The sequence below is a fragment of the Anser cygnoides genome, chromosome 5 (genome assembly GCF_040182565.1).
Source record: "Anser cygnoides isolate HZ-2024a breed goose chromosome 5, Taihu_goose_T2T_genome, whole genome shotgun sequence".
In the NCBI taxonomy this organism is placed as follows: Eukaryota; Metazoa; Chordata; class Aves; order Anseriformes; family Anatidae; genus Anser; species Anser cygnoides.
The window spans coordinates 11,533,688-11,554,933 of NC_089877.1; the positions used below are offsets into that span (position 1 = coordinate 11,533,688).

Consider the following 21,246-nt stretch of genomic DNA (forward strand, 5'->3'; position numbering starts at 1 on the left):
AATTTAGATTAAAATATCAGGTTTTGAGGGAAGCCTTTTGTTATTAAATTTTGAACATACTATAGTAACTGCAAACTAGTTAATCAAAAGTTACTTTCCAGCTCTGGTAGAAAAAAAAAATAGCTGTCCAGTAATAGTATATGTGAGGTAAAAGACTCAAGAGCTCATGCTCAGTTTTTGAGTTCTTCTCAAATTCTATGGCACCCAAATGATTTCACTGATTTTCCTATATAATCACTGAGATAAGTGAATGTACATCTCAGTTTTATTATTTTGACTACAAAATCTAAACTCAAAAACAAAAATGTATGTAATTAAACCTCTATAAGTAACCTCTTTTTCCATTCAAGAGATGCAAATTAACTTTTAAGATCCTCCAGCAACAGGCAGAAATGAAACTAATGAAAGGAAAGATGGTTAGAAGCACACATTTTGCTGTCAGGTTTGGGGCTGTCCTTCTCCACACAATCTCCACAGGTAAATGTTATCTGTCTACATGAAGCTTTCTTTAAAATAAATAAATAAATAAAATAGGCTTTGCAGTTTTCTACAAAACTATTAATGATTTTTCACATTAAACTAAAACGGATCGCTGTTACTGATTCAAAGCAGAGGAGTGGACCCATTAAGTTACACGGCATTGGCCACATGAAGGACAGAAATCAGTCTTCCTCAGAACACTCAGTAGGGTATCATACATCTAGAAATCCTGAGGTGAATTCAGACACCTTTACAAAGGTCAGTATTATTAACTTTAATTTGAAGATAGGAAAAAAAAGATACAATTAGTTCCTGACTGTAACAGTCTTCGGAGTGCCTCAGTACCAGGTTAACAGCCTGCCTACAAGGCTATGGTGCTTGCCCGTCTTCATATAATGAACAAGCACTCCTGAAAGTATGAGAAATCCAGAAAATAACCGAAATCAAACATAGTAAGGCAAAAATATGCCAATGCCTACAACATATAAGGAAACAGATCCTACACTGAGATGGCAAGTACTTCCATTCCCCAGAAAGTTTACTCTAGTTGGAAATAGTAATTTGGCCATTGGATTAGGATTTCCAAGAGTTGTGGGGAGAAAAAAATAGGACAAACTATGAGGTCAACTGTGTCTTACATATGACGTATTCAGAACACTGCACTTTCCTTCCCCACCCCACTCCCCTCACACACACACACACACACACCCCGATAAAAATACTGGGTTCTCATTATAAAACCCGTTAACTTGATACCCAGATGGTTATTGCACATTTCAGATTTGGCAACCTTCTTCTTTTTTATGTCTTTCCTTGAAGTCCATCTTGACCTGTTACACCTGAGGCCAACAGCATGTGGCTCATGATCTTGGTTTTGACCATAAAATTTGCACATAATTTGCAGGTAGCAGAAGCGTAAGAGAAATGCAGTTACCTCTCTTTCTGGTGAAGATGCTAACTTTACCATATTCAACCTGCTTGGCCACAGCAGAGCATAAGGTAGTGTTTGGGTCCAAAGAAAAAAAATACTGTGAGTGCTGAAGGAGATGTCATCTACACGCACAGACTTTTCTTCAAAAAAAATCAAGACCCACCACTCACAAATTAATATGAATTTAGTTACTTATCTTTAAACATCTCAATAGAGAGTCAAGGGACGCACAGCTCAAATACCACCTCTCAAATAAACATCTAACTTACCAAAGATATTTTGGCAGTTGTTTTACCACTTGTGAGCATCTATCTCTCTTTGAGTACCAGAGCATAAAACATGTAGCAATAGGGGTTTATATGATGTGCACAAACATCCACTACACACAAGGAGACAACTCTACTTATAATAAATAGAAGACAAACTCATAGGGTCACTAAAAGACACCTTTTAACATCAGCAAGCTTTGAATCAGCTTCTAAACCACAACACTGATTAAAGCAGACTGTTAAAAAGAAGGCCAAAAGCACAGCACTCTCACTTGTTACCCTACTAAACATCGTACTAAAAGCTCATACACATCCCAGCTGCCAAGTATCAGTAACAGAAGACTAAGCATTTAAAAAAGATTCTGGAAAGAGGGAGAAATGAATTCAACCAGTTCTTCCAAGTGATGATATTAAGAAAAGCTCTTCTCCCCACAAACTGACCAAGAAGCTCTTAAAGTGAGATACATACAAGATTAAAAAAAAAACTACATTGAAGTATCTATGAAACAAGTAGTAAATAATTAAGCCTATCTTGTATCAAAAAGCAATAGGGTAGAAACATTCATCATCATAATGGCACAAAGCAACACTGGTACTTCAGATCTCACAGCAAAATTAACCCACGTATAAAATTCTACCAGAACAAAGAGGTAAAATCATGGTTACAGGGCTTATTTCATCTCCATTTTGTCATGGAAAAGTTAAGATTACTGTTGGTGTTTTTCATAAAACATTTGTTAAGTGAGAACTGGCAGTGCAGAAATTTTGCTTCCATTACACCTACATAAATTATACAGGGACATGATGGTCCCTGGTCCGAGATCTGCAGCACACAGGCCTTCACAGCTGGCACTTAGAACAGAAACTGAAGCACACTAAGTTTGCTGCCTAGAAACAACCCTTCTTCACAAAAGTCCTCTTTTCTGTTTCATTCTCAACACCCAAGTCGCTTTTTCTAGTATGGTACGACAGATATGACTGCGAGAAGATTCAAGTCCTTTCTGCGCAGGTACAAAAAATAAATTTAAAAATAAGCTAGCCACAAGCAATGTTTCTACTGAACAGCTTCTTCCCCCCTCCCTGCCCCCAAAAGAATAGTCTGCTGAGAATTAATTGCCTTGCAGAGTACCTTGTCAAAGGCTCATCTCATCTAGGGGTATATGTCATCACTAAATGATTTGTACATCATCATAAAATAATCTCAGCCACATTCCAGAGCCAATTTCTGTTCACGACTGAAGGTAACTACAGGCTGAGGACCACAAGTTTTGCTTGTTAACGCTCTGCCTTCGCTTTCACGCTCCCACCAGAGCCCTCTCATTAGTTTTGTCTCAGCACTGTGCAACGGCACGTGGCTCTCCCCAGAGCTGCCAGTACTCCCCATTAGCCGCCATTTCGGTAACCCCACAGAGGTCCAATTCATTCCACATTCCCCAGTTCTTACTGCAGGTTCATCAGATAACCCTCATCTCCATTCTCCCATGGTATTTTTCAACCGCCCATTTTAGCCTCAGTGGTTTGAAAGATAACATTACTCTCTCCCCATAATAACTAATTGGCCATGACTGAGGAAGTGCATGAAACATACAGTAAACACAGAACAAGTCATTATATTGGTTCTAAAATTAAGTTTTGATGGAAACTGCCAGGCAGACAGACAGAAAAGCACTCTCCAGGGACAACATTCAGGTTTGGAGCTCATTTCTCTCAGCATCTGACATGCTCTAGAGGTGAATGCATGGCTCGGCTGAACTCGATGAGAGTTTTCACTGCAGACTTCAATGGGGCAAGAATTTCACCCCAGGGACACTGCACAGCACATCCTTAAGCTTGACTGAAGGTAAGTGGCTGGCGTGACACAGAAAGAGTCATCTGGGGCTAAGGAATTTCTTTTAGTTGCATTAGTTGACACAGTTATTTGCTTTCATTTTTGTCCTACTGAAGGGAATGCCGCTAGAATTGCGGCACAATTATGTAACGCAGCTTCTATTGATTCTTTCATTAGAGACTGGACTGAGATATGAAAACAAGCCATAGAACTAGAAAGAGCATGTTACCTTACTGCAGTGCTGAGGATCAAGCTACCAGCTTTCACCTCACTGCTCCTTCGAGTATCATTGCATTGATACTAACAGCAGTTCTTCATATCATTAAAAAACCAAAACAGTAGCCAACATCTGATGTTTTATTAAAAAAAAAAAAAAAGAAGAAAGAGAAGAAGACACAGCTCACTAAACACTTATCCATGAAGTACTGAAACATGAGGCTGGACTGCCTGTGCCATTCTCTCAGTCAGCATATCTACAAAGCAGCTCTCACCTCACAGCGCAGAACCAGGCACTCAGTTGCCCCCGCACTCAGTGCTGAGCCCACTTGCCCCCCTTGGACTCACCAAGACGATTTAAACATACTGGGGGCCTGGACACAGCTCTCCCACATACAGCAAAGTCTGCAAATATGCCGAGTGGCTCTGTGTGTGACGCGAAGCAAGAGAGGACAGCGTACCACCGCTGCACCAATGTCCTTGCCACCACCTCGCACCCAGAGCCACGATGGCCACAACACAAGGCATCTCCAAGCCTTGCCACCTTCCACCTCCAAGCACCCCACTGCCTCCCAGCTCCCTGCAGCTGGGGAACAAACGTGACTGCTCCTACACCACTGCTGGTTTGCTTGGTCACCAAGTAGTACGGTGATGGGAAACGTCAGATTTTGGGTAGCAGCAACCGATTCAAGCAGCCTCCACCTTGCTGCAGCAACTTGAGGATTTTGACAAGTTTAGATTTCCAAACAATTACCTTTAGGGAATTATTCCTGTTTCAAATTGTCAAAGAAAGTTTCCCCAAGAACTAAAACACTTCAGAAAACTCTGGGTTAGTTTCACAGACTTGAGCAGCCTCACCACTGTTTTCTCAGTCATTCTCTCACACCCCACAGTGCTCAGACTCTGGATTATTTGCTATACGGAGACTCAGATCTCAAGACAACTTCTGAAGAGTTCAGAGGGGTTCTCATCTGCAATTTGGCCCAGGTCCAATGCTTTTTATAAAAGTATTTACTGAAATTATACAGCCATTTTTCATTTCAGCTCCAGTGTTACCCTCTGTGACTACCAGTTGTGAACTCCAGAGTTTAGCTAATCATTTCACAAGGGAGACTTCTTTTATGTTTTGGATCTCAGTTAATCTGCCCAGTTGGTGAAAGACAATCATTTTTATAATCTGAAGGGGAAAACCCAAAATATTTTCTTTATGTAGTTGATTCTCAAATCATGATGATCCTTCTGTCCATATGACCCCATTAGCACGCTGACAAATGAACAGAAAATGGAGTCAAGTAATAGGAGATTTGCCCTGAAAAAAAATATCCACAGAAACAAAGCTCCACATATATTTCTCTGCATACATGCATGCTAAATTTTTCAGGGACTGCTCTTGTAATTAATCACCCCCAATTTAAGGGATTATTGCTTTGATGTTAAAAATAAATAAAGTATGTTGGACAAACAACCAAAAACAGAGAGAATGGGATAATACACCTATTCACGTGGTTTAGGAAATGACAAACTCAACTGAAGCTTGTCAGTCCTGATTTAGAATGATTTCCTCCACCATTCTCCATCCCCTGACACACCCACACCACATAAATATGATGAATGCAAGATGCCAATAGCAAAGCATAACACATTATTCCTACCCTGTTGAAGTCATGAACCTGTCTTGTCAACATTTTCACTGGATAGCACCACAAGCCCCAAATCTAAATGTAAAAAAGCAATTAGAAACACTGTTAAGTCTCTATTCAGCAGCAGCTGGGCTCTGCAGCTACCAAACACTGGCTCCACCGAACTGTCAGACTCTGAGGACTGACACAAGGTCCCATTTTAGGCCCTTAACAGAACCCTGGAGCCTCTTCAATAACCAACATCAGCAGGACCTGGATAAACTCCTTCATGCAGCCAAAGCAGCTGCATTCTCTGCTCCCAACAGGAGCTACAGGGAGCTATGTAAGGCCCCTCTGCTGCAGCACAGTGCCCCGCATAGGGTAGCCAGCTGATGACACTGCCCGTACTGATTCCACGTGTTATCTTCTTCTAGGGGAGGGCAAAGGATCTAAGACAGCCAGGCACAGCCACAGATTATAATAATTTGTTTTTGTTTTCTACAGTACATTTTCAGCACTTGCGTGCTCATGATCTTCTTGCCATTCTATCAATCTACACAAATAAAAATGAATTTTTCCTGATTCATCTAGGATTTTAAAAGAATTTGTCATAAACAGAGACCGGGTTAAGAGAGAACATTTTTCAGCCTTCAATCGCACCTATACTACCATTCTGCTGTGTTGATTATCTAATGAAAAACCCTGGCTATTAAAAAAATAATTTAAAAAAATTTTTAAAAACAATGAAAAAAACATCTTCTCTTGAGTCACACTGAATGCATCTTGAACATTTCCTTGCAGCTTAACTACAATAACTATAATGATACAGGCCTGACAACAGCTGACATGATAAGCCAGATGGAGATCTCTCTTATGCTAAAGAGTTTATTGCCTTTCTGTCAAACAAGAGGGACAATCAGTAGGTGAAAATTAACTTCCAATCCAGAATACCACAAATCAGCTGTTGGGTGCACCTGTAATGCACAATTATAGTACTCTACCTAAGTAACCAGTTCTGTGACAGTTTTTGCTACAGCATAGAGCAGAGAAGCAATCTCGGTCACAAGATCATATTCAACTGTTTTGAGAATAAATTACCTAACTCCGTAACACTACCACCTTGCCATCTCCTCTTTCAACAGCAAGTGTTTTACAGTAAGTAATGTGGTGAATCTCTTTTAAAGGGATCACTTTAAATGTTCTTTTATTTATTATGCTTTAATCAAAGTCACCGGAGTTTATCTAGAGAAGTTAAAAACGTCACGCTAGCAGCTGGAAGATTTTATTTATAAGGACTCAGCGGTATTGGGTTCCCATAGTTGGACAACGTTGCTTTTATTTATTTATTTTTCCAATTAAAAAGTTCTCACTGCTCATGCCTTTTTTATTCCTTAATGCCCTGTTCTAACAGAAGAAACATAAAAGACAACAACATGTTTTTCAGAGGAAGACTACTTCCTAGCCTGCTCCAGTTTTATAATCTATTCTCTTATACACTTACCAACTCCTCCCATCAAACAGCTACGAGTATCCATCAAAACTACAGGCTGTATTCATAATAAAATGCACTTTAGCACATATTTTTACTGGAAAGCATTTATTTTTGCAGCCAATTGCCTTCTACCTTTTATGCCTGCAGACAGAGTTCAAGGAAAGAAATACTTATGCTCTTTGGACAGGCGCGTACCTTTGCAGCAGTATGGTTGACAAGAAATACAGCAAAAATAAAAATAAAAAGCAAGCAGCCTTCAGATCACCTCCCCAGATGAATTAGATACATTGAAAACTATTTGGAATTTATATTTCTTTAATAAATTATCAATAAATGCATTTTAATACAGTTCCCACCACCTCTTACATTGTAGCCCCGATGCTATTCCCTCACTTTTGGGCAACATTACACACTTTCTACAGCTGAAACTAATTCCCATCGAACTGAAAACAAATGCCAACTTAAAATAGGCTTTGACAATCTCCTGGGGCTGAAAACCTGCTGACAATGCAGCTATGCACAACAGGATCCTTTACCTCTGCTCCCCAAAGAGAACAAATCTGGGAAGGTGCTTGACAGAGCCTATTTCACAACACAATAACCCTTTAGGACCATAGGTTATTTAAGGACCCTCTGACAGTTGCTCTAGATAAGCCTAAGTGTTCACTTTCCAGAAAGGCAGCCCGTGACAACTCCCTTTTCCCTGCAGTAAGAAAGCACAGATCCAAAGCATAACCAATGTTTCAAAACAAGAGTTGCATACCACTAATGGACTTAGCACTGGAGGTGTAACATCAGGAAGGAAAGCAAGAGCAGTGAAATTCATTTCTGTGTTGCTTTCAGCATAGGTTTTATTTGTGCATCAGTTGGACGTTCATAACGAGTATAGTCTTTTCATTTTTTCTAAGCTTTCTGAACCTTACCAAAATGTTACAGGTGTGCATATACACCCACTGCTTATGCCAAAAGTCTGTACTGTATCCCTGGCTAGAGGCTACCTCCTACATCCGATGCAAAGGCTCTCAATGTCAGTGAAAAAAGAGTCCAGTGACTTTCAGTGGGCTTTTAGCCTGGACTCTCAAGCATTTTCCTGTGCCAGCAGCTCTAAGTTTGAGCATCAAACTTAGCAACAATTCTTACTCCCTGTTCATCAAAGAGCACCAAAAGCAGCAAGTAAGGCACAGTAGGAGCTGATTTTAAAAGGACACTTTTGTACTTGTGCAGATATACCTCCTTTGATACATATGCCTCCCCCACCATGTTACATATCATTAGAATAGAGGCAGTTATACTGTTTTAAAGATGACTCTTAAAAGCACTAAAGGCTTTTACCAGTTCTCAGGTAGCCTACCCTAACCTTTCTAAGTGTGAAAAACAGAAATAAACTTTGAATTGAATCCAAAAGACAATCAAGTACCAAATGTCAAAGCAATTTTACAAACCAGATTAATGTGGGTGGTAAGACTGGGAAGAATACAAGTAGATTTGACTCTCTTTACAACTTGAAAGTTTCATATCCAATGCTTTCTGATGCACTGCAGTTTTTAGAAGCCAGAGGCTGGATTTGGGTATCGATGTAAATCCTGTAGCAAAATTATGTTATGTCTGAATATTTTCCCAATGCAAATATTTTCAGTGCAATTTCACATGCAGGCTAACTTTAAAAACACCATATTCACAAGTCACTTATCCAGAATAGTCTTTCAAACCTACAGTATATTACTGCAGCCGAAAACAAAAGGAATAACACATTTATACAAATTCATGCACATTTGTAAGGATGCAAAGTTGCAACCCCCTTAAAGAAATCCCATAGGAATCCAAAGGGTGGACACAGAACTTCTAGACAGGGTCCAGCATAGAGCCATGAAGATGATGAAGGGATTGGAGCATCTGTCTTATGAGGAAAGACTAAGCAAGCTGGGCCTGTTTAGCCTAGAGAGGAGGAGATTGAGAGGGGATCTTATCAACCTCTATAAATACCTGAGGGGACAATGTAAAGATGATGAGCCAAACTCTTCTTAGTGGTAGCGAGTGATAGGACAAGCGGTAATGGGTATAAATTGAACCACTGGAGGTTTCATCACCATATGAGAAAGAACTTGTTTACAGTTCAGATGACAGAGCACTGCAACAGGCTGCCCAGAGAGGCTGTGGAGTCTCCTTCTCTGAAAATATTCAAATCCTGCCTGAATGCAATCCTGTGTAACATGTTCTAGGTGACCCTGCTTGAGCAGGGGAGTAGGACTAGATGATCTCTGGAGGCCCCTTCCAATCTCAACCATTCTGTGATTCTCTGTGATTTTGTCATCATTTTTATCCCGCTCCCCCCCCCCCCCCAACAAGGGTGGGGAAACAGTAAGACGGAAGCGCAGAACCCCTTTCACTAGACAGGTACACTTGAAGCTAATTTTTGTTCTGATGAACTCTCCAAAAGAGAAGCAAAACCCAAATATCTGCAGGAGGTTGGACAGGTGAATCTATTGAACGCAGTTGTATTCTCCTTCCCTGCGACTTACTTGTTAAGTCTGCAAAAGCATTGCTTCTTGTTAGGCATCTATGCACAGCCTAAAAGGGTGACATTTACATATAAAGTCTACAGTCTTTAACACTGGATTCTGTGCATACTTTCAGCTGCAGTTTTCTTGACTCTAATATTAGGAAAACTTAGGGGTTTTGTTAGTGCTCAGAAATATGTTTCATCGGCTTGCCCTTCTTTAGACCAAGCATTTCATTTTCACATCTTTTGACATTTATTGTAGTGTCAGCCAGAAATGCCAGTGCAAAGATAAAAAAAATATGTTGACTCCTCCTTTGGGTGCAAAGATGTAGGGGGCTAAAATAAAAAGCAAACTACAACACCAAGAGTCACAAAAGTCTCTAATTAACTGAACAGAAATGACACAGCTGAGTCGGGAACTTAAAAACCTCTTTTTTTCTTTGTCCCTCACCATTTAAATTTTTACTATGATCTGTACACAAGTCTTGCTTTCAAAACTACTCGTATTACTTTATGCAGGAGTTGTCATAAACTGCCACAAATGCACGGCCAAATAGATATTTAGGCATGGAGCTATAGTGGGAGCAGCCAAGGGGACACTCTTAGATCCATCAGCCCTCTTTTGGGCTACCTGACAGAGACATCTATACATATTTATCACCTCATATGACAGCACAGCTTACTCTGTAATTGTATTTATCTATTACTTCTTGTTACTTTAAAGAACATCAACCACGACACTATGCAGCTCTCTTGTCCCTGGATAGACTTCTGTACCAGACAGGCATTTTATGTCATCTTCCTTTAACATTGCATGCAAGAAGGCAGTCAGCAGGAAAAGATCTGCTTAGCAGATTTTTTCCTATAACACATTTGCTGTTCATAAATATATCTTTTTATATATATATATATGTATGTATGTATATAAACAATAAATAAATAAAACATAGGAGATGAGGATTCTGTCCCAAAACCCAATCTGTCAATAAACAGAAAATAAAATAGAAATTATAACCAATAAAAAAAAATGGTAAGATAAACAAATCCGAAGACCAAAACGAAGACAATCTTTAAAAAGTATAAATTTCATGCCTGAATGAAATTGAAACTGCTCTAAGCGTATTATTGTTTTTAGGGTACAAACAAAAAGATTCAATAAGCAACCTTCCTTGAGATTAGGTTTTTACTGTCAGTAGTTAATGCAGTTGCAGAAAATGGTTGTAACATTCCTTTAAGACAGTACTTCATAACTACTTTGGGCAGTTTTAAAACTTTGCCAAATGTTCCAATTAGCATGTCCTGCCATAAAAGTCCCATAACTTTATTCTGCCTGCCTGAAATGAGGACTTTAGGAAGAAATATCAGCTACCATTGCCCTATCCATTTAAGTCCAACAATTCCAAAACGCATATAGTAAACTGATCCTCTCACCGAATACAAAGAATATTTTCACACTTGTTTCAGTGCAGGAATATCTGAAAGTAACAGTTCATTTTCCTCACTCCTTAAGACTATTTTTGAAGGCCCCAATTTCAAGTTTTCTGAGTTCCCTCATCAACCACTAAGTTAGCAAAAGCCAGTCTTCAATACGTTGTGAGATCACGTCCCAGCAGAAGAGAGAGATTCCTTTTTATTCCTTGAAATCCTGACAATCCACCATCTTGTTCTCGTGCTCTTTGCAACTTTTTAAGGAAAAAAAGTTCAATGACAGACAGAACATCCTTCCAAAAGCACGCAGCATCAGTTCTATACATGTGAAAAGAAGCTGCCAGGTTTCTTGGAACTTTCCAAGTAGGGCAGTGGGTGGAAAAATCAGCAAAAGTGCATTGCTTGATTATGTAATATAAAATTAAAATGCCTCTGACACATCTATCTATTCTTCAAGTTTACAGGTATGCTGAGTGAAGCAGTTCACAACAGAACAGACTGCACAGCAATCTATCACTCTTAAACGCAATCACAGTCAAACATAACATCAGCAAGTGCCTAAACAACAGAGATGCATTTAATACTCCCCAGTCAGCAATCAACCTTTTCCACGTTTGTTCATAATCACAATGTAACGTAATATTTTAATGCTTTATTTTCCTTTTCTTATTCTATTACAGTTTGCTGCACTTTTTAAATTAAGCATTTTTTTCATCCCCTTTTGCAGTTTTAGTCTTGTGCTGTAAGTAGAAAGCATTTTTAAAAGAATTAAATTACTGAAGACGTTTTCTTACCTGTTGCAGTCCACGTGGAGCAGAAGGTGAGATGCACTAAGTGATACAGCAATCTTGTGCCACTGTCCATCCGCCAGCCGGTAGGGGAACACCTCTGTTCTTGACTTCCCATTAAACCTGTAGTGATATCTAATCTCATCCCGTAGTCCACTGCTCTCCAGTTCAAAATAGCTGTAGGTAAAACGTGAAGAATTTAGTTCCATTTTTGGTCTATTCATTGCTTCTGTCGCTTTCTTCTTAGTTCGTAGAGTTCCTTAAGCAAACACCACACGGAAGGTCACAATCTAAAGACGTTACTCAGCATGGATTTACTAGGTCATTTTTTAAAAAGAAGTAGAGAGACAAGTACTACGCATTCAGCGCATTATAGAAATCACAATACCATTTACACGAAAACAGCTCATGTTCAAAACCATTTGATTGTCCTGGAAATTGAAGTCCTCTTTTTATCCACAGAACAGGTTCAATGACAAGAAAATGATCCTTATTCTATTCACCAAGACGTTTTGTATGAATGCAGGATTTGTAGGCAATGCAAAAATAAAGGACCATATGTATCATTACCAATGAAAAAACAAAAAGCCATTAAGGTAAGAAAGCATCAAGTAATCGTGGAATTTGTACTCGCTATTTGCAAATCTACTTTAAAAATTGTTTACTTTTAGGACTCCCCTACATGCAATTGTGTTTAATTCATTTTCTCAATTTTATTTTTACAGCTGTAATTGTTCAGCTTTACAAGGGAACAAAGCCTCCTGGATAGATCAGGTGTCTCAACACCTGGCATTAGCAATCAAAACCTTCACACACTTGTCACAAGGGAACAGCCCTTGGACAGTACTGTTGAGTTAACAAAGTAAAGCTATTAATTGGCCTCATGCTGGCAGAAGGAGGCAGCTCTCTTTCTAGGGTGAATTTTGCCCTGGTGGCAACACATTGGTAGCAGAAATAGCGAAGCCTTGTCTTGGCCCTCAGATAACAGAAAATTTGAAGCATATGAAATCAAGGTGTTCATTTTTCTTGCAAAACGAAGCCCTAGATATACAAAGGTGGTTATACAGAGCTTCTCTTAAAGCAGAAAAACCTCTACAACTAAGTACAGATGTTAGGTTTTCCAGCTAGCCCCTACCCCTCTCTGCCTCTAAAATGTCATGTTTTTCCCTACTGGACAACAGCAATTTAACATGGCAGTTGCAAGATGGATGCTAGTTTGGGGTTTAAAAAATAAATACATACATACATATATAAAAATACTGCAACACAAAATAATCAACACCCAGTTGTCAATTATTGTTTCCACAGACCTCAATAGCCAGTATGGACAAGAATTTCTTCACAAGGTGCGTGTACTTCAAGAATGATTCTCACCAGTGAAGCGGAGGCTATTTAGAACACAAAAACTGAAAAATGGAGATCTTTGGGAGGAACTAGGTTCTGAGATAAAACACTAGCTGGGGACATATGCAACAGATCACAACAGACTGGGAAGGGGAACATCAAGACAAAGCTTGGCCCAAAGCAAAACTCAAACCCTCCTCCATCCTGACAATGCCTTGCTGTTCAGACAGCCGGAAGATTGCAAGATTTTTCACATACAACATGAGCATTATCAGGTCACCCGAATCAAAGACTCAAGTGCAAAGTAAAAACAGTCACAGGCAGATAAAGGCAAAACTAAAATGGAATGAAAGCAAGGCAGACATGTACAAAAATATATTCAGTACAGGGACGAAAAAATAGGAAAGGCTGGTGTTGTGAAGGAACTAGCTGGTTTCATACACATAAAAGCATAAGGAGAGCAGAGGAACAGGATTTCTCTAAACAGAAGAGGAGAATCTTGATAACCTCCACCACCTAAATATCTTTAAAATATCTAAATTACACTCATAGAAATTTGTAGAGGATGTTTTTATTATTTTGTCTTGATATTCAGTAAAAGCTCAGTCAACATACAGAAGATACTGGTTCTGGTATTTTGCAAGCCAGGAAAGTACTAGGGCAAGTACCATCACTGAAGTCATACTTAAATAGTTACATGTTCCTTAATTGCCATCTGCTGTCAAAGCACAAATGGAAGTCATTAAATAGAACTTCTTTTGCTCTTGTTCAGACGAGCAACACCAAGACACTAAAAAAAATCAAAAAAGACAAAAGAAGATCTACACAACATCTTTCTCACATACAAAGTATTAGTATAAATACATATGTTTACACGGCTGATCATAGAGGCGTAAGAGCCTGAGAGCAAGACAAGCTTCTGTCATGGGAAGCACTTGGCTTCCTGCAGTCATTCTTCATACTGCCTTATAGCCACGGAGCTGATCATTTACTACACAATGCTTCGTCTGTTAATAAAAAAGGCAGTATGCCAGCCCTGGAAAGGTCAGTCAGACACTGTACTTAATCATGTATGTGTTATCACGTGAACTATATAGGAAACTGCAAAGCAACATAGTTTCCCATCTCAGAAGCTTTAGTGTCAGTAGTTACTTCTGGACTAAAAACAGCTTGTTGCTTATGCACAGAGCTTGTTGTCAGTCTCCGGACTCATTTTATATAAGACAGAAGTGATTAAAGCTTACTGCAGTAGCCAGTGCTTACTATATATGTACACCTACACCTGTGGCTGAATGCCACAGGACGGTATAAAACACCATATTTTACCTCTTCAGCTACGTGAAAAGAAGATGACAGCAAACAAATTCTGCACCTATTTTTCACCTCCCTTCAACAAGTGCAAATCAGCAGCAGTTACACTCAAACAAATATCAGCAAACAACAGTCAACAAAACCCCATCAGGAGAAATTGGCTGGATAGCCCCGTTTGTATTCTCTGGTATTTAAATAGTGCAAGGCAGCATAAGCCAGCATGCCTGCATTGATTTCCTTTATTTATTCATTATTTTATTTGGGGGATGAGGAGAGGGGAGATGCTCAAATTCACACAGACATCTTGACTATACACACACATCACCACGTTCACATCTTAGAAGATGTGGTTGTTTATTCTCTGAATATACCACATGAACATAATTGATTTGCAAATAGCTTTCTCAATAGCAAACATCTTTTCTTTCCTCCTCCAACTAGACTCTAGAGAAAAGCTACAACATAAAGGCCACTCACTGCTGAAGTAAATGTGCTTATTCTGTGTTCAAGTTCTAATCTGCAAGTAGTGGAATGGAAGGCAAATGAGTGGCAAAACGTAAGTTCAGGCAAGGAATCATCAACCTGTGAGAAAATGATTTTTTATTTTACTCTTAAAAATCTATCTCAGCTTTTTGGCATGCTGTTGCACAAGTTTTCATCTACTGTAAATTGCCAGGTAAATGGGAGGAGGGGGGGCATGAACAGAAGCTACCATACAAGAGGAAAGAAAATGAATTAGTCTCTAACATGCACGTCTTTATATAGGTTCTTCCCAATATTTTACCAGGAAGAAGAAAATGCAGGAACCGAACAAGTCTGGGATCCTGAAAGGATTAAAGCGTCTGGGAAAAATCATGCTGGTCTTCCACACTTGTACCGCCTGAATAAACGCATCAGCAGCAGACAAGCGTGAACTTTCCATGTTGCTATAAGATCCATATCAATAGCCCAAGGGAGACTGCTGAGTGTTACAACCAGTTCTGCTGCTGCATCACAACCACATGAAGTCTGGGATGGGTCTAAGATATCTCTGTGTGTCAACTTCCTGCTATGGTTAGCCTCCCTGCTGCCTTCGTTGTGACCTTTTCCAAGAGACATGTGCGACAGTCACCTATTTGTCAGCTTGTTAGCACAAAGGGATGGTTTCTTGTTTTATTTGTTATTTCTCAATGTTTTGTATTTTATTACTTTTGATCATGTCTGTTTAAAAAGAAACATCTGTTTTGACAGATTAAATTCTCAGAACACACGTATCAAGAAGAAACACTGTTTATGGAAGAGCAATACAGAGGAGTATATGACCTTGGCTGAAACTATTCCACTGCTGTAATATCCGCATTTGCTAAGCATGTAGGTTACTACTGGCTTCTTTTACACAATTATAGAATTGGAATCCTTTCTCTATATCTGTCAGCAGTCCCTCTCATTCAAATCATGATGTGTACGAGAAAAAAGCAAAAACATGTTTCTAAGTTCAGATGAATTTTATGCATATCAAAAAGCTGGGTTATTTTAAGATCGTGGAATGTGCTTTACAGAAGGACATCATTCCACAATCAACTAAAGTTGCTTTACAATTCTTCTTGACAATTTTTTCAACCCCTACGTACCTTACATAAGGGTACTGTTATGAGAAGATAATGCCTGGCTATTTTTAGGAGAAAATAATGCCTGACTTACTGATGTTTACTCTTTTTTTTTTTCTTTAATTTTTCCACAATCATAGTGAAGATCTACCTGTGTGTTTGACAGCTCATTTCACTTCCAGATGAGGAAATAAGGCTTCAGGTTCCTAAAAGTACACTGTAAGTTGGAAACAGATGATGTGGATGCCATGACCCCAGAAAATGTAAAAGTCAGCATTGATGTTAAATAAAAACATGTAAGAAACCTGAAGCTGAAAGCCCCAAGTCTTTTTATGAGTTGTTTTAATCCATCATCTGCATTAAAGAAACATATTCATGTATTCGTCACATTTACGAGAGCAGGGAGTTTTACCTGTGACAAAAGAACATGACATTTCATTCAAAGATGTTACTGATCTCAGGGTGTCAAAGTGGCCAAAGGAGGGAGGGCTCACAGATTCCAAACAAGACAGAACCCTGAGTACAGCTCCAGGATACATGTTCTTGTGAACACCTTTAGAGTGCGTACAGCACTTTTTGTTCCAATCCCTATGACGCTAGCACCTATCATGAGACACTAAAACTTTGCACTATGAAGACAGAGCACCATCTGGTAAGCGCAATCCTGATTAAGTGCTTCAATAAGAGCTCTAAGAACTAAGGCATGACTACTTTTTGCATTTCATTCAGGAAATCTTCCCCTTTATCACTTCCAAACATAAATAAAGCAGAGTTTTCATTCTGACTTTACAACTTCCGTCATCCCTGATCAAGTGCCAAATGAAGCCCCACAGCCTCTTTCAAGGAGCAGCACCAGCACTTGCAGCAGATGCTCTTAGAGCTACTGAACAGATGTCCCAGGGCAAGGCAGCAGGCACAGATGGCATCCCTGTGATTATGTACAAACTTGGGGTTATCATCTAGTCAAAACAGTTGTGCATCTGCTTAATGGGATAAGGTCACAAAAATCACAGGAGTTCAAGGATGGAGTCACCGTTCACCTGGCACGTGCTGCAGCGACACTGCAACATCAGCTCTTTCAACTGCTGGAAAAGTCACTGCCATAACAAGAATCAGGCTTGTTCAATGATGTTATTGAACACAAGATTCTGGCAAGTTCTGTCAGTCTGGTCAAGGTGCTCGTTTTCCCCTTTTTTCTTTTTTAAATAGCAAAACAAATTCAAGCAAAGTCTTAAGTCCAGCCCATTTGACGTCAACAACTAGAAATTAAATTCAGGAAGCTTCTACACACATTTTCCTCTTTGCACATGTTTGTGCATGCAACCTCTTCATTTAATAGCATTATGCCAAGCAGAATATCAGAACATTTAATGATGTTTAGTAACCAAAATGGCTTCAGGCAAGACTGTGTTTTAACATCTTTTCAGAACCACTTCTGGATGTATTCAGAAACAACAGCCAACAATCTCTACCCATTACCACGCTGACTGCATGATTTTCTATCTACAGAGGTTCTGTGATGAATCACAGATCATTGGCTTTTGGCTTTTTAGTGTTCCTGACCACTGTGTCTGCGTGCACAGTGGTACGCACACACATTGTTATTTTGGTTGGGCAGCCAAGTGGCTCAGCTTGGACAACAGCAGAAAATAAATTGAGATCTTGTTCTAATGCTCCCCTGGTGGAAAGCAAGTCAGGCTGACAGCAGGCACTGGCAATGCTATGCTAAATTCAGCAGGTAAACCGGCAGGCCTGTGCCCAAGACTATCACCACTGTCAATGAAGCCATACTGAGCAGGAGCAGTGCCTCGGAAACAAGAGAGGCATCTGACTTCAAACAGAAGTAAACACTCACCTTGCAGTTGTCACCACAGTTCTATAAGGATGCAAAAACTAGAGCAAGGTACAGCTGTCACGGCAAATATCTCTGTTGCTTCCACAGGCACTGTTTTTGTACGCCTAGTTACTAAAAAGTGACAGGATCAAGATCCCAAGCTCTGAAGCACTGTCAACCACTAGATTTTCAAGAAATGCTCTTACACACTCAAGTGTATAGATCTAGTCCTCTGCTACATATGCATACTCACAAACCACACAGCTACCTTCTGCAGCTGGTTTTAAATTTGGACAGACTGAGAGGCTGCATAGCAAAACCATGCATAGCAAATCTTCACTTATGTGGCATTAAAGACTTAGTGCAATGGCAGAGATTATGTACTGATATCAAAGCCTCTGAGCAAAATCAGACTGCCATCAGGTAGCACAAAAGGTATGCTGAATAGAAAATGGATCATCTGTAACAGTGAAGGTATCTTGCTGAAAAAACAGATTAACTTTCTACAAAAGAAAATGCAAAATCCCACATGTTTCACAAAGACTCTGATCACCTACAACTCCAAAGTATTACTCCTATACCAGCAAATCCAATACAAGCCAAAAGTTAAAATGTTAATTTCTTTCAAATCTCCAAAAACTAAAAACACTGAAGTTCAACTTCACTGTGCTGTTGTCTACCTAAACACAATTCTTTCAAACATTTGTATCATTTTATTTCAAATACAAGGAACAAAACCCAGTCCATTAAACATCTTTCTTTTTCCATTCTGATTACTCCGAGGACAATGGGAATCGCATTACATCAGCCTACCTTGAAACACTTACCAATAACCACCCACAAGCGACATGTGCTGTAATAAACGTTTTGTCTTTTGTTCTACAAATCTACATGGCAGCTGGGCACGCAAGCTGCAAGGTATTAGAACACTTACAATGTTCAACATATGTATTTGTGTACCCGCAACTAAGCATGAGTCAGACAAATACAATTTTACTTTCTTCTTTGATCAGATAAAGAAAAAAGTGACCCCAACATCTGCTTGCCAGCTAAAATGCAGCTCGAGGTACAAAGCAGCTACTCATTTTTGTGGCATGTGTTGTAAGGACTGCGCTTATGCATTTTTGTTTCCATTTCTCGTGCCTAAACATGTGTCTTCGCTGTGGGTCCTACCTGCCTACTGTCTGAAAGACATGGTCCCTCCCCTGTTTCATAGCAAAACTAGTAGGCAGTAACACACTGCACCTGATAATAGTACAGCATCTCAGCAGGCTTCAGAACTAGCACAGTCAGTAGGGCTGAAGAGAGCCCATTATTTGAAGTATGGTAAAATCCTAACTCCTTAGGCTGCTACAACCAAAATAAATAAATAAATAAAGTCCTCATGCACATATAAACAAAAACAATATTCAAGACATCTTTGCTAAATTAAGTTCCTGCAAGAAGTGACCATGCAGCCAAATAACGGAAGAAATTTTGATTTCGTCCCCTCACAAAAAGCAGGTGTTGATCTTGCAGTAAAGGTTGCAGCCTAGTGTAACCACCCCGCAAGGGATGGCCTCGCTCTCTCACATGCTTATTCCTACCTTACACTTTGCACCAGATTTAGCCACTCGGTTGCACTAAGGCAGGTCAACCCGAGGAGCTAATCTGATAGCAAAGAAACCCGACAAGAACAACAACGAAGAATTACTTCTTCACATATCACTGCTCCAGAACCAGGTCACTTAGCACTCTCACAATCACTGTGTCTGTAGCAAGGAATGCAATCCACAGTTGCACTCTGTGGGTTAATCAAGTGGTCCTTGAAGGGCTCATCACCTAAAATGCCTGGAGTGAGGGTTATTTTCCCCAGTGCTCCAGTGGACCATCTGCAGTCCACGAAGTATTTGTATCTAAGGACTTTCTAAATAGGAACTGCCAATTTTTCTGAGGCTAACCACAGGACTCCAAGGCAGCATTAGCTGAAGGGTCACTGTGGGTATGCAGAAGCCTGGAGGTGCCAGCGTGACCAGAAAGCCCCCAGCAGAGCTGTAAGCAAAGCAGAGCGCAACCCTGCTCAGTCCCTCCCCAGCTCCCACCGCTGCGGCAAGAACTCAGCTCAGGGGATCCCCAGACCCACAATCCTTAAATACCAGATTTTAATGAAACAAAAGAGAATAGCATAGCCTTTTAAATTAATGAAATCTGCCACCTGAGAGTCAAACTAAAATATTTGAAAACAAATTATCCTGTCCTAATTGCTATGTGCTTACAAGGAAGGTTCTTCCCTCTGATCTTGCTCTGAAATTCAGCAGCTTTCCAGTGATTTCTTGTGTTATGGCAAGCGCCATACGTTTCTGCTAGATTCCCAGCAAAAACCTTTCCCACTCCACTCCCTTAAGGCCCAGCAATATGCCTGCTCCCAGCTCTGCTCAGGGCACCCCCAGCCTCTGCTGCCCCACCAGCTTCCCACCTCCCCTCCTCTCTCCCCAGTGCCACCAAGGCACTGGCAGCTTGCCACATCTGGGAGTCCTTCAGGCAGGCACTGTGACCCTCTCCTGTCCACAGCGCAGTGCCTGCCTAGCGTCCAACCAAGAAAGTGACCCTCTATGAACAATGTCCTGTGAACATCTAAGCCTCCTGTTAACTAGGAAAGTTACATTCTCAGCAAGCAGCCAAAATTCAGAGGATGCAGTTTGCAGAAAGTTGCCTTCAGCCTAAATTAGAAACATTTCAGTGCCTTGCCTCTATCAGAGGATCATAAAGCAAGCAAACAAAATAATTCGGCATGTTGGAGAAGACTCCAAGGGGACCCACACATCCTGCTCCTGGCTAACCACAACATTGCTGCCCTGTCCAAATACAGTTTTAAAGAGTTTCCAACTATCAGCCATTCTGCCTCAATTGCTAACAAGGTCCAAACAATGTGCTTCAACAGCTGGTTATCAGCAGCATGTTAATGCTTCTGAGAGACAACAATTGCCATCCTATGGTACATAAAACACCTGCTCTCAGCAGGGAGCCACAAGACGGAAGGTAGCTCCTCAAGCAGTAACTCCTTCACAACACTTAAATCAGTGGAACATGTATAGAATATAACTTTTCTGCTTCACTTCTCTCTTTTGCATACTTGAACCCAGAGGACAGGAGCAGGAGGGCACAATTCTCTTTCCGCTTGCATCTCTAAAATGCTTTTGGGAAAAAAAAAATATCTGGAAGAAAACAAACTCATCTGCTTGTGTCTCTCTGGGAGGCACGAGGGAAAGTGTGTAGGTGCCTCTCATATTTCACATTACCTAGTTCAGAGGGACAGAAATAAAGCTGGATCTTTGCATTCTCTAATCAGCTTGCCAATTTAGCTATTCTACGAATCAATATTGATGAAGATGTGACCTTAACCCTAAAAGATAAAGTAAAATGGAAGCATTTTCAGAGTTTTTCCTTCCCTTTGTTTTGAATACTGGGCATCTCAGAATCCACTATGCTAATACACATCTTGCAGAGATTCATCTAAAATGTAGCATGGAGTACATCCAGTCTTTCAGGCTTACAACTGGGGTCAGAAGTCACTTGCACAGGTTTCTTTCCATTAATTAGGTTTCAGTGTTTAACTAGATTGTTTCCCATTTATGTTTTAA

General features: G+C 40.1%; 1 protein-coding gene across 10 annotated transcripts in view; it reads right to left on the reverse strand.

Moving 5' to 3' along the window:
* Window positions 1-21,246, reverse strand: part of NELL1 (neural EGFL like 1) — a 298,939-nt gene that overhangs the window by 247,401 nt on the left and 30,292 nt on the right. For all 10 annotated transcript variants that reach the window (XR_010831634.1, XR_010831632.1, XR_010831633.1 and 7 more), the window contains exon 4: window positions 11,558-11,728. Coding sequence is in view for 7 of the 10 variants with exons in the window: in XM_013177634.3 (XP_013033088.3) it covers window positions 11,558-11,728 (171 nt within the window). In the remaining 3 variants the exon portion in view is untranslated. The remainder of the gene's footprint in view (window positions 1-11,557; window positions 11,729-21,246) is intronic.